The sequence below is a fragment of the Nicotiana tabacum genome, chromosome 19 (assembly GCF_000715075.1).
Source record: "Nicotiana tabacum cultivar K326 chromosome 19, ASM71507v2, whole genome shotgun sequence".
NCBI lineage: Eukaryota > Viridiplantae > Streptophyta > Magnoliopsida > Solanales > Solanaceae > Nicotiana > Nicotiana tabacum.
The window spans coordinates 85602583-85617116 of NC_134098.1; the positions used below are offsets into that span (position 1 = coordinate 85602583).

Genomic DNA, 14534 nt, shown 5'->3' on the forward strand with positions numbered 1-14534 from the left:
GGTGTAGATACACAAACAGGTGAAATTAAGGACTCACAGGGCATATCCAGATAATGAGCAAAATACGATGATACATATGAATAAGTGGAAAAAGGGTCAAATAATATAGAAGCTTCCTTGTGGCACACTGAAACAATACCTGTGATCAATGCATCTGAAGCAACAACATCTGACCTAGCAGGAAAAGCATAGAATCACATGATTTACAGTCAAATTTCTTCAACACATAGAGAGCATATAGCTAACAACAAATTATTCAACTTTACAGTTTTTTTTCACGGGACGGACCAAGTCACAATCCCCTCGGTGCACGCCCACATGCCTGTTACCTAAGCATGTGTGTCACCTTCAAAACAATCACATGATACAAAATCTGGGGTTTCATACCCTCAGGACCAGATTTATAACTATTACTTACCCCAAACCGTGAAATTCTTATTCCACTAAGCCTTTGCCTCGTGAATTGGCCTCCAAACGCCTCGAATCTAGCCATAAATAATTTGATTCAGTCAATAATATTTATTGGAATTAATTCCATAAGAAAATGCTAATTTTCCATAAAAATTCGAATTTTAGCTCAAAATCGTCGTGGGGCCCATGTCTCGGAATCTGGCGAAACTCAAAAAATCTGACAACTCATTCAATTACGAGTCTAACCATACTAGTTTCACCTAAATCCGACTCCGAATCGACACCAAAATCTCAAATATTCGTTTCTTTAAGATTTCAAAAATTTTCCCAAATTTTAATCTCAAAACACTAATTAAATGGTGAAAACAAATGATGGATTCGGGTAATCTAACCATAATTGAGTTAAGAATGCTTACCTCGATGTTTTCTCTAAAAATCTCCCAAAATTGGCCTCTCCCCAAGCTCCAATTTGACAAAAATGGAAAATGGGACGAAGTCCCCTGCTTTATAACTTACAATTCTATCCAGGCCATCGGCCTTCGGTCGGTCCTCGGCCTTCGATCAGCCCTCGGCCTTCGATTTTCCAGCAGAATAAAAATTGTAGCAGCTTTTACAGCAGTTGTTTAAGTCCAACTTTTGATCCGTTAACCATCCGAAACCTCCCAGCCGCAAACCATATAAGAATTTCACTCATAAAACATGCTACGGACCTGATCGCACACTCAAAACACTGAAAAGATGTCATCTTGACCCGTCCCTAGGCATAGCTATAAATAGAGAGCTCAGTTATCATTATAAGGACACGAATTTTCTAGCTAACTTATGTTACATTCTATACAATATTTTAATACAATTTGATTCTCTCTCTTTTGATCTTATCATTATTGTGCCTGGAAACCTTGTTTCGGGACTCATTAGCTATGTTGTTTCATCTATATTCTAAGGCTAAGTATTTCATATTTCATCAGTTATTTCATTACTTTTTGGATCAAATTAATTCACTTGTCTAGAAACCACGAACAAATTCAATTGTACCATTTTTCGGGTAAACAGTTTGGGCCCATCGTGGGGCCTAGACAGTCGTGCAATTAAATTGATCCTTGCTATTTTTACTAACAAGTTTGATTATTTTTGTCTTAGCAAAAATCACAAAAGAAATGGCAGATAATACTATTAAGGGCACACGCAACCCTAAAATTCAAGGGGAGTAACCTCATTTCGAGGATACAATCAGTGACACTCGCAATGAGGAGAACGACACCACACAGACGCATGACGGGTGATACCCTCGACAGGTTCAGGAGAGAACTCTTGATGATGCTAATGAAGAGCATGTAGCGGGTGCAGTGAGGGTCCTGCAAGAGCAACAGGCAATCATTCTAGGCCATCTTACGCGGCAGAATTAGGTTATGATGGAACTAAAGCAGGCGTTATCTAGTGCTTCAAATAATGTGAACAGGCGAGATCCAATTCCTCCCGAGGTTCCCACAAACCAAACAATGCGGAGAGTCGACAACAACACTCCCAGGGGCGAAGTTGGCTTTGATGGGGCCGGGGGGAGTAGATCCGACCTCAACAATGATAACGATCCGTTCAAGGAGGAACTTTTGCAGTTTATGAAAGAAGTAAATGCCTGCATGGATTAAATCCCGGGCACACCACCAGTATTGAAGGGCCCGAACTCGAAGAAGTATATTCAGTTACCGTACAAACTGAGTGCTACCCCGGAACTAATCCCGAAGCAGTTCAAAATGCCCGAAGTGCCAAAGTATGATGGAACTTTAGATCCGCAGGAGCACATTACCACTTATACAATAGCAGTGAAAGGAAATGATTTGGCTCCTCATGAAATTGAGTCCGTGTTGCTGAAGAAATTTGGTGAGACTCTCACGAGGGGATCTTTAACGTGGTATTCACTATTGCCCAAGCATTCCATAGATTCCTTTGAAGTGCTCGCGGATTCTTTTATCAATGCTCATGCCAGTACCAGAAAGGTGCAGGCTCGAAAGGCCGACATATTCAAGACCACGCAGGGAGAGTCTGAGTTATTACGAGAGTACATCATCCGGTTCCAGAAGGAAAGGACATTACTACCGGCGATCCCGGATGAATGGACAGCTGAAGCATTCACCAAAGGTTTAAATCCGAGAAGTTTGGACGCTTCCCGGAAGTTGAAGGAAAGTCTGCTCGAGTTTCAAGCGACGACTTGGGCGAATGTCCACAACCGATACGAGTCTAAAATAAGGATCGAAGATGATCATGTTGGCTTCCCATCATCGACCAAAGGACGGGAGAAGAACAGAGAAAAAATAAAAGATGATATTGACACGGATAGACGGACTTAGAAGGGCCAGTGTTTACCCTACAAGCGGACAAAAGGCCGCGACGGGAGTTTTCAGACAATAGACAAGTTCACTATTGATAGAAGGACAGATCGTGGCCGGAACAACAGATCGCTGTAGGAAAAAGAAATCTGGGGGTCGCGAGATTCTTCTTACCCAAAGTTATCAGAGTATAACTTCAATATCAGTGTAGTAGAGTTGGTGTCGGTCATGAGGAATATCAAAAAGGCATGATCCCATCCAGAGGGATCCCAATTTATGGTGTGAATACCATGGCACTAACGACCACCGGACTGGGGACTGCCGACACCTCCAGGAAGAAGTGGCATCAATGTTAAATAATGGTAACCTCAGAGAATTCTTGAGCGACCGAGCTAAAAACAATTATGGTCAGAGCAGAGGCGACGCTGAAACCTAGAAATCAGGAGAAGAATCTCCATGCCAAATGATCAACATGATCTTCGGAGGGAATGAAATTAATGGGGTCACCTCTTTGGCAGCAAAGAATACAAAAATATCGATAACTCATAATAAAAGGCTCCGGGAAGATCATATCACATTCACGGATAAAGATGCAGACGGATTACTGCTGCCGCACAATGACGCACTGGTAATTTCTTTAAATGTGTTGGATTTTAAAATTAAACGTGTTTTAGTGGATCCAGGAAGTTCCACTAATATCATACAATGTAGAGTACTAGAGTAATCTAAACTCACGGGAAGCATTATCCCGGCAACGAAACTCCTCGCTGGATTCAACCTTGCAGGTGTGACAACTCGGGGAGAAATTTTGCTACTCACGAATGCTCAGGGAGTAATGAAGACAACTCTTTTCGAAGTGGTAGATGGATATATTGGATATAATATCATCTTGGGAAGACCATGGCTGCACGAGATGAAAGTTGTGCCTTCAACATATCACCAACTGTTAAAGTTTACGACACCAGAGGGGATCAAACTAATAAGGTTTGATCAACCGGCAGCAAGGGAGATGAATGCAATTTCGGTTTCTAGTAGCAAAGGAAAGAAACATGCAGCATAGCAATTACCAGAACCAGCACCTGCCCCCGAGCCAGAGGAAGATAATCCAGGGACAGAAGAGTCAGAACAATATCAAGTACCGAAAGAGACGGACACGACGAAGTCCACGGCAGAAGAACTGAAGCATGTTGCATTATTCGAAGAATTCCTAGAAAGGAAATTCCATTTGGGAACAGGACTGCACCCAGAGCACAGTTCTGCTTTTATTGAATTCCTTAAAATTAATGCCAATTATTTTTCATTGTCGCACAAAGATATGACAGGTATCCCAACGGAGATAGCCGTACACAAGTTAAGCTTGGATCCCAACATACCTCCGGTAAGGCAAAAGAAGCGCCCTATTACTGAAGCAAGGAATAAATTCGTCAAAGAAGAGGTAACTCATTTACTTAAGATTGGTTGGATCCGAGAGGTAAGATATCCAAACTGGCTAGCCAATGTAGTAGTAGTACCTAAGAAAAATAATATTTTTTTCATGTGTGTAGATTATAAGGATCTTAATAAGGCGTGCCCGAAAGACTCATTCTCATTACCAAAAATCGATCAGATGATTGATGATACGGTCGGGCACGAGTTAATGAGTTTCCTCGATGCTTATTCTAGGTACAATCAAATCAAGATTAACCTAGAAGATCAGGAAAAGACTTCATTTATAACGAGTTTTGGTATATATTGTTACAATGTGATGCCCTTCGGGCTAAACAACGCCGGAGCCACTTATCAACGGCTCGTGAATAAGATGTTTGAAAAACAAATAGGAAAGACTTTGGAAGTATACATAGACGATATGCTCGTTACGTCTTTGAATACAGGTGACCACTTGAAGCATTTGCAAGAAATATTCGACATCCTGAGGGAGCATAATATGAAACTTAACCCCGAGAAGTGTGTGTTCGGGGTTAGTTCGGATAAGTTCCTAGGATTCCTAGTATCACAAAGGGGAATTGAGGTAAATCCCAATAAAATCAAGGCCATAGAGGACATCCAGGATCAATTGTCTAACATAAAAGAAGTCCAAAGGCTCACGGGGAGATTGGCAGCTTTGAGCAGGTTTATTTCTCGTTCATTGGAAAAATTCCATCGCTTCTTCGCACTACTCAAAAAGAAAAACAATTTCGAGTGTACACCAAAGTGTTAGAAAGCCTTGAGGGAGTTGAAGAAATATTTGTCAAGCCCTCTGTTGCTCTCAAAACCAAAGGAAGGTGAAATGTTACTACTCTACCTCACGGTTTCAGAAGTTGCGGTGAGTGCAGTTTTAGTCCGAGAGTACGAAGGTACGTAATCTCCCATTTATTATGTTAGCAAGATTATAACGGGAGTAGAAACTCTCTACCTATACCTGGAAAAGCTGGCCTTAGCTCTCGTAGTCGCCGCTCGGAAGCTGAGGCCCTACTTCCAATGCCACCCGATAGTTGTGGTAACTACTTTCCCATTGAGGAATATCCTCCATAAACCAGATCTGTCATGTAGATTGGCCAAATGGGCCGTCGAAATGAGCGAATTTGATATAGAATATAAATCGAGGACTGCAATTAAGTCGCAAGTCTTAGCTGACTTCGTGGCCGACTTTAGTCCGGGACTATTGCCTCTGGTAGCTAAGGAGGCAATAATGGTATCAGAATCGACATCGGGAGTTTGGACCTTATTTACGGACAGAGTTTCAAACGTAAAAAGGCCCGGGCTCGGAATAGTTTTAATCACGCCTTCGGGGGAAACCTTAAGGCAAGCCATCAGAATGATTCCTTTAACTAACAATGAAGCAGAGTATGAAGCTTTGATTGCAGGGCTCGAATTGGCCCAGGGACTTGACTCCGAAGTCATCAAAATCAAATGTGATTCGCAGTTGGTGGTAAATCAGGTCTACGAAATTTTTGACACCAAAGAGAAATGTATGTAACAATATGTGGTAAAGGTTCAAGCTATATTTGCACGATTTCGGGAGTGGTCAATAACTCATATCCCGAGGGAAGATAACGCAGAGGTAGATGCATCGGCAAATTTGGGCTCATTAACAGAAATCCAACGATCGGAATTAGGGACGGTAGTACAACTGATGAAATCAGCCTTGGACACAGATGGTTGCTATCAGGTGAATTCGACTAGTTTATTTTGTGACTGGAGAAATGAAATAATCAATTATCTCAAGCATGGAAATTTGCCTGAAGACCCAAAGCATCAAGAGTGTTGCGCGCTAAAGCTGCACGTTATAGCTTCAAGAAAGAGCAATTGTACAGAAAATCCTTTCAAGGCCCGTTGTCCCGGTGCTTTGGGGCATCATAATCTAACTATGTCATGAGGAAAGTCCATGAAGGGATATGCAGCAACCACTCGGGTGCAGATTCTTTGGTGCTGAAATTAGTTCAGACAGGATATTACTGGCCCCATATGGAACAAGATGCCAAAGACTTCGTACGAAAATGTGATAAGTGCCAATGCTACGCACCACTAGTACATCAACCGACAGAACCCCTATATTCAGTTCTGTCCCCGTGGCCATTCATAAAATGGGGGATGGACATCGTCGGACCACTACCACCGGCTCCTGGAAAGGTAAGGTTTTTTTTAATTTTGACTGACTATTTTTCTAAATGGGTGGAAGCATGTACTTATCAGAAGATAGGAGAACGCGAAGTGGTCGACTTCCTGTGGAAAAATAGAATTTGCAGGTTTGGAATACCAAAAGAGATTGCATGCGACAATGGGCCGCAGTTTATCGGCGCTAAAGTTACAAAGTTCCTTGAAGACTTAAAGATAAAGAGGACTACTTCTTCACCTTATCATCCAAGCGCAAATGGTCAAGCGGAGTCAACAAACAAAGTGATTATTCAAAACCTCAAGAAAAGGTTGGAAGCAGCAAAAGTCAACTGGCCCGAAGAATTACCTAGGGTTCTATGATCCTACCGAACAACGGCCAAGTAAAGCACGGAAGAGACCCATTTTTCCCTTGTATACGGTGCAAAAGCTTTGATACCATTGGAAGTGGGGGAACCAACCTTAAGGTATTTTGAGGCGAGCGAAGGATCGAACAACGAAGAATTGATAATCAACTTGGAGCTACTTGAGGAACGCAGGGACTTGGCACATGTCACAATGGCAGCCCAAAAGTAAAGAATGAAGTGTTATTATAATCGAAATTCCAACCTTTGATATTTCAAAGTAGGAGACTTGGTCTTGAAAAGGGTAACTCAAAACATACAGGAACTCAACTCGGGTAAGTTAGGCCCAACATGGGAAGGCCCTTATCGGATTTCAGCTATCATTGGGAAATGATCATACGAGTTGAAGAACCAAAACGGAGACAAGTTGCCCAGCAACCAGAACGTGGCTCACTGATCTCGCCCAAGTCACACCTCAAATTGGGGTTGTGAAGCGGTCGATTGCAATAATAATACCCAACTAGAATTCAGGATCGAATCCACAGGGAGCGTAGATGGGATTAGTGGTATGTATTTGATTTAAGCCCGTGAATTGTCTAAGTTGCACTACCACAAAATTTGTTTTGATTTTACTTCAAAAATTATACTAAAAATTGAAATTGAAAAATATGAAACTAGAGAAGAATGTTTTTGTTGTTGTATTTCAAATGTGTAAAAGGCCTAAGGCTATGGCTTCCACCTAGGTGTTTGCCTAACAGGTTTTGGGCTTTAGAGTTGTAACGACCCGGCCAGTTGCTTTGAGAGTAATAGCCTCGATTCCCTATTTATTGTTTCCCCCGTATCTTTTTTCTTCTTATGTGACTTGTCGGGAGGTTTCGTTTTTGGTTTCGGAGTATTTTGTGACACTTAGTCCCTAAAACGGAAGCTTTAGTCTAAGAATTTTGACCGTAGTCAGAACTGTGTGAAGACAACTCCGTAATGGAGTTCCGTCGATTCTGTTAGCTCCGTTGGGTGACTTTGGACTTAGGAGCATGTCCGAACTGTGAATGTGAGGTCTGTAGCTGATTTAGGCTTGAATTGGCAAAAGTTAAAATTTTGGAGATTTTGACCGGTAGTGGACTCTTTGATATCGGGGTCGGATTTCAATTTCGGAAGTTGGATAGGTCTGTAATGTTGAATACGACTTGTGTGCAAAATTTGAGGTCAATCAGACGTGATTTGATAGGTTTCGGCATCGGTTATGTAAATTTGAAGTTTCAAGTTCTTTAAGTTTGAATTGGAGGGTGATTCGTGATTTTAGCATTGTCTGATGTGATTTGAGGGGTCGACTAAGTTCGTATGGTGATTTAGGACTAGTTGGCATGTTTGGTTGAGGTCCCAGGGGCCTCGCGTGTGCTTCGGATGCTCAACGGGCCATTTTGGACTTAAGGAAGATAGTAGATTTTCTGGTATTTTGTTGCAGACTTTTCTTCATCGCGTTCACGAGGGAGGTCTCGCGATCGCATAAGGCAATATGAGAGGCCATCCAAAGTTGTTCTTCGCATTCAGGAATTTGAGGACGCGAGCGCGTAGTCTTAGCTGGGCAGAGGAAGTTTTGTTCTTCGCGTTAGCGGGCAGAAGGATGTGAATGTGTAGTGGTGTGAAGTGGTGCTTCGTGAACGCATAGAGTTAAGGAGGCTAAAGCTGGGCCACGCGCTTTGCTCATCGCGAACGCGTGAGGTCATTCGCGATCGAGTAAGTCTGAGAGTCAGAGCATCGCGTTCGTGTGGTGTTTTACGCGTTCGCGTAGAGTAAATTTCTGGGGCAGCAAAGTTGAGCTTAGCGATCGCGAGGCTATTCCCGCGATCACGATTCAGGAATCACTGGGCAGACTTATATCTTTCCAAAAACGAGGGTTGGCCATTTTTATCAAAACTTGAGTTTGGGAGCTCGGATTTGGACGAGATTTTGAGGGATTTTCAGAGATATCAATTGGCTAATGATTCTACACTCCATTTTGGTTATATCCCACTAAGCTATCATTAATTTCCTCTTTAATTTCGGATTTTGGGGTTGAAATTGGGAAAATTTTGGAAGAACTTCTTCAACAAAGATTTCGAGTTTTGAAAGGGGATTTGTGGTCGGATTTGAGTAATTTTTATATGGTTAGACTCATGAGTGAATGGGTGTTCGTATTTTGTGACTTTTACCTGATTTCGAGACGTGGGCCTGGGTCGACTTTTTAGGACGGATTTCGGAATTTTTATTAAAACCTTGATTTCAATATTTCATTAATTAGATTAGTTTATTATAGTTGTATTTATGATATGTAATTATTTTTGGCTAGATTTGGGCCATTTGGAGTCGGATATTCATGGAAAAGGCATTGTTACCGATTGACCTTAATTGTTTATCTCAACTTCGTGCAGCATGGTTTTAGTGAAATTCCTGTTTTTCCCTTACTTGAACTTAGTCTCAATTGTAGTATTTCCTGTTGTAATTGTTATTTCTGTTAGTTGAGCTACATATTTACTTTGGGACTATGGAACGGTATTCCGAGAGATCCCCTTGTACTGCATATTTACTTTAGGACTACGGAACGGTACTCCGGGAGATCCTCCTGTCTTGCATATTTACTTTGGGATTACGGAACGGTATTCCAGGAGATCCCTCTATGCATTACGTTTGGGACTACGAGACGGTATCTCGGGAGATCCCCTGTTATATTTCTATGCACTGAGTTGTTACCTTCTATGAATTCTTTCTTGTTAAAAATTATGCCTTTATTTTTCTATGATATTTCTTTTTTGACTTGCCTTATTATTATTTATACTAGTAGGGTCCTGACCTGACCTCATCACTACTCGACCGAGGTTAGGCTTGGCACTCATTATGTACCGATTGTGATGTACTCATGCTACTCTTCTGCACATGTTTTTCGTGTGCAGATCCAGGTGCTCCTTATCAGCCGCACTATCAGTGAGCCGGAACAGCTTTGGAGACTTCAAGGTATATCTGTCGCGTCCGCAGACCTCGAAGACCCATTTTACTCTTTCACTTGTCCATTATCTTCTGTAATTTTCTTTTGTTAGACTCTGATATATAGAGACACTAGATTTTCCTTCTGTAGTTTATGATTCACGATGTTCCGGGTTTTGGGATTGCTGTGTATTTTTTTTTTGAATAGTTGGTTATTGTACATGCCAAGTGGCATGGTACCTAGTATGTTGCTATTGTTACAGTTAGTTGTTAAATTTATGTTTTCATTCCATTATTCCGCAAATGTTAGGCTTAACTAGTCGTAGAGACTAGGTGCCATCACGACGTCATAAGGAGGGAAAATTGGGTCATGACAAGTTGGTATCAGAGCTCTAGGTTCGTAGGTGTCGTGAGTCACAAGCCGGTTTATTAGAGTCTCGCGAATCGGTACAGAGATGTCTGTACTTATCTTCGGGAGGCTATGGAACTGTTAGGAAAATTTCACTACTTTTATTCCTTGTCATGCGAAAATTGTTGACTTTAAAAGTTCTAAACTTCTGTATTCTATTCTCTCACAGATGGTGAGGACACATACAAGCGGATTTGATGACCAGGCACCCGCACCCCCTGCTAGAGCCGCGAGAGGCCGGGGCCTTTTATAGGCCAAGGACGTCCATGCGGTGTAGCCAGAGCACCCGCACAAGCTGCTATAGAGGAGCCCCTAGTAGCTCCAGCTGGAGGGCAGACACCTCAGGTACTTGTTTCTGCACCAGCCCTCCAGGAGACTCTAGCCCAGTTTCTAAGCATGTTCAACACCTTAGCTCAGGCTGGATTGATTCCACTTACTCCTGCCACATCTCAGGTCGAGGGATGAGCACAGACTCCCGTCGTCGGTACTCTAGAGCAACGGGTTCAAGTCGACCAGGTTCCAAAGATTGTACCAATGCAGCCGGTAGCTCCAGATCAGCCCGAGGTTAGGGTAGCAGCTTCTGAGGTGGAGCAGCTCAGACTTGAGAGGTACAAGAATTACCACCCACCTACCTTCAGCGGATTAGCTACAAATGATGCTCAGGGTTTTCTGGAGGAGTGTCATCGTTTTCTCCGTACTATGGGCATAGCAGAGACGAGTGGGGTTTCTTTTACTACATTCCAGCTTAGAGGAGCAGCCTATCAGTGGTGGCGTGCTTATGAGCTGAGTAGTCCGGATGAGGCAGTTTCACTTACATGGACTCAGTTTTCGGACATATTTTTGAGAGAGTATGTTCCTCAGAGCCTCAAAGACTCATGGCCCGCAGTATTTGAGCAGTCGCTCCAGGGATCTATGACTGTGTCAGAGTATGCAGTCCGTTTCAGTGATTTGGCCCAACATGCACTGGCCTTGGTTGCCACAGTTCGAGAGAGGGTTTGATGGTTTATTTAAGGACTCCACCCCAGCATCCGGATTAGTATGGCCAGGGAGTTGGAAATGGATATTTCTTATCAGCAGGTTGTAAGTATTGCCAGGAGATTGGAGGGCATGCTTGCCCGGGATAGAGAGGAGAGAGAGGCCAAGAGGTCTCGAGAGACTGGTTATTATTCTGGTGCTCGTGCCCCAGCAGCTCGCCATGGTAGGGGTTATGTGAGTCGCCCCGTTCATTCAGCTCTTCCAACCACTAGTGGTTTTCCAGCCCCTTCTAGGCCCCAGGAGCCTTATTATGTGCTACCAGTATCTAGTGTGCCTCCTGCACTGGGTGTTTCTAGAGGCCAGTCTAGCAGATCTGGCCCGAGCCAGCCACAGCAGCCACGCCCTCTCAGAGCTTGTTTTGAGTGTGGCGACACTCGCCATATAGTGAGGGGTTGCCCCAGATTTAGGAGGGGTGCACCTCCATAGACTTCTCAGGCACAACGTGCTCCACTGGGTCCTCAAGCTATGATTACAGCACCAGCTTCCACCCCACCTGCTCAGCCAGCCCAAGGTGGAGGTCGGGGAGGTAGAGGTCACCCTAGAGGAGGAGGCCAGGCTAGATACTATGCCCTTCCTGCTCGTACAGAGGCAGTTGCTTCTGCTTCTGTCATTACAGGTATTGTTCCAGTCTGTCATAGAGATGTGTCGGTATTATTTGACCCAGGCTCTACATATTCCTATGTGTCCTCTTATTTTGCCCCATATTTGGGAGTATCTCGGGATTTTTTGAGTTCCCCTATTTATGTGTCTACTCCTGTAGGAGATTCTCTTGTTGTGAACCGTGTGTATCGGTCGTGTTTGATTGCTCTTAGTGGTTTTGAGACCAGAGCCTATTTATTATTGCTCAGCATGGTGGACTTTGATATTATTTTGGGCATGGACTGGTTGTCGCCCCATTATGCTATTCTTGATTGTCACGCTAAGACTGTGATGCTGGCTATGCCAGGATTTCTGCGATTAGAGTGGAGAGGTACCTTAGAGTATACTCCAAGCATAGTTATTTCATTTCTTAAATCTCAACGAATGGTTGAGAAGGGGTGTGACGCGTATCTAGCTTACGTGAGAGATGTCAGTATTGATACCCCTATAGTTGAGTCAGTTCCAGTAGTGAGGGACTTTCTAGATGTGTTTCTAGCTGATCTTTCGGGCATGCCGCCCGACAGAGATATTGATTTTGGCATTAATCTGTTGCCGGGCACTCAGACCATCTCTATTCCTCTGTACTGTATGGCTCCTCCTAAGTTGAAGGAGTTGAAGGAGCAGTTACAGGAGTTGCTTGATAAGGGCTTCATTCGGCCCAGTGTATCACCTTGGGGTGCTCCTGTTTTGTTTGTGAAGAAAAATGATGGTTCTATGCGTATGCGCATTGATTATCGCCAGTTGAACAAAGTCACAGTGAAGAACCGATATACTTTGCCTCGTATTGATGACCTATTTGATCCGTTACAGGGTGTCAGAGTGTTTTCCAAGATTGACTTGCGTTCAGGGTATCATCAGATGAAGATTTGGGAGCCAAATATCCCGAAGACTGCTTTCAAGACCAGATATGGTCACTATGAGTTTCTTGTTATGTCTTTTAGGCTGACCAATGCCCCGGCAGCTTTTATGCACTTGATGCAGAGTGTGTTCCGGCCTTATCTTTACTCATTCATCATAGTGTTTATTGACGACATTCTGGTGTACTCCCGGAGTCAGGAGGATCATGAGCAGCACCTGAGGACTACGCTTCAGACCTTAAGAGAAAAGAAGTTATATGCAAAATTTTCAAAGTGTGAGTTTTGGCTAGACTCAGTGGCATTCTTGGGTCATATAGTATCGAGTGAGGGGATCCAGGTGGATCCGAAGAAGATTGAAGTAGTGCAGAGTTGGCCCAGACCATCATAAGCTACAGAGATCCAGAGTTTTCTTGGTTTGGCGGGGTATTACCGTCGATTTGTAGAGGGTTTCTCATCTACTGCAGCTCCTATGACCAGGCTAACCCGGAAGGGTGCTCCGTTAAAGTGGACAGAGGAATGTGAGAAGAGCTTTCAGAAGCTCAAGACAGTTTTGACTACATCCCCAATATTGGTATTGCCTACAGATTCGGGGTCTTATATTGTATATTGTAATGCATCGCGGATTGGTCTCGGAGCGGTGTTGATGCAGGACGGTAGGGTGATTGCCTACGCATCCAAACAGCTGAAGGTGCATGAAAAAAAACCATCATGTCCATGACCTTGAGTTAGCAGCTATTGTTCAAGCCTTGAAGATTTGGCGGCATTATTTGTACGGTGTTCCTTGTGATATTTACACCGATCACCAGAGTTTGCAGCATCTGTTCAAGTAGAAGGATCTTAATTTGCGTCAGAGGGGGTGGTTGGAGCTGCTTAAGGATTATGATATCACCATTTTGTACCACCTTGGGAAGGCCAATGTGGTGGCCGATGCTTTGAGTCGCCAGGCAGAGAGTTTGGGGAGCTTAGCATATCTACCAGCAGCAGAAAGGCCCATGGCTTTGGATGTTCAGACCTTAGCCAGCCAGTTTGTGAGATTGGATATTTATGAGCCGAGTCGAGTATTGGCTTGTGTGGTCTCTCGGTCTTCTCTTTATGATCGTATCAGGGAGCGTCAGTATGCTGAGTAGGCTATGTATGCCCAATTTAGATGGTTTGTGTGAGTTGATTCTCCAGGAGGCTCACAGTTCGCGGTACTCTATTTATCCCGATGCCGCAAAGATGTATCAGGACTTGAGACAACATTACTGGAGGAGGAGAATGAAGAAGGGCATAGTAGAGTATGTGGCTCGATGTCTGAATTGCCAACAGGTAAAATATGAGCATCAACGACCAGGTGCATTGCTTCAAAAGTTAGAGATTCCGGATTGGAAATGGGAGAGGATCACGATGGATTTTGTTGTTGGACTTCCATTGACTCAACGAAAGTTTGATGCAGTTTGGGTGATTGTAGATAGGCTGACTAAGTCAGCTCATTTCATTCCTATGATGATACCTATTCTTCCGAGCAGTTGGCTCGAATTTATATCTGCGAGATCATCAGGCTTCATGGCGTACCGGTATCTATCATCTATGACCGGGGTACGCAGTTTACATCACGGTTCTAGAGGGATGTACAACAGGAGTTGGGTACTCAGGTTGAGTTGAGCACAGCATTTCACCCTCAAACGGATGGACAGTCCGAGCGCACTATTCAGATACTGGAGGATATGCTTCGCGCTTGTGTGATAGATTTTGGGGGTGCTTGGGACCAGTTCTTGCCACTTGCAGAGTTTTCTTACAATAACAATTATCAGTCCAGCATTCAGATGGCACAGTATGAGGCTCTGTATGGTAGGCGGTATCGGTCCCTAGTGGGTAGGTTCGAGCCGGGCAAGGCCAGATTAATGGGTACGGACTTGGTTCAGGATGCCTTGGAAAATGTTAAGGTGATTCAGGATAGACTTTGCACAGCCTAGTCCAGATAGAA

At 43.6% G+C, this 14534-nt stretch overlaps 1 protein-coding gene across 1 annotated transcript; it reads left to right on the forward strand.

The window, feature by feature from the left end:
* Nucleotides 1–2162: 2162 nt before the first annotated feature.
* LOC142173573 (uncharacterized) lies at nucleotides 2163–2756 on the forward strand. The gene has a single exon (XM_075239193.1). It carries the CDS (start codon nucleotides 2163–2165, stop codon nucleotides 2754–2756), a length of 594 nt encoding a protein of 197 aa, XP_075095294.1.
* Nucleotides 2757–14534: the final 11778 nt, after the last annotated feature.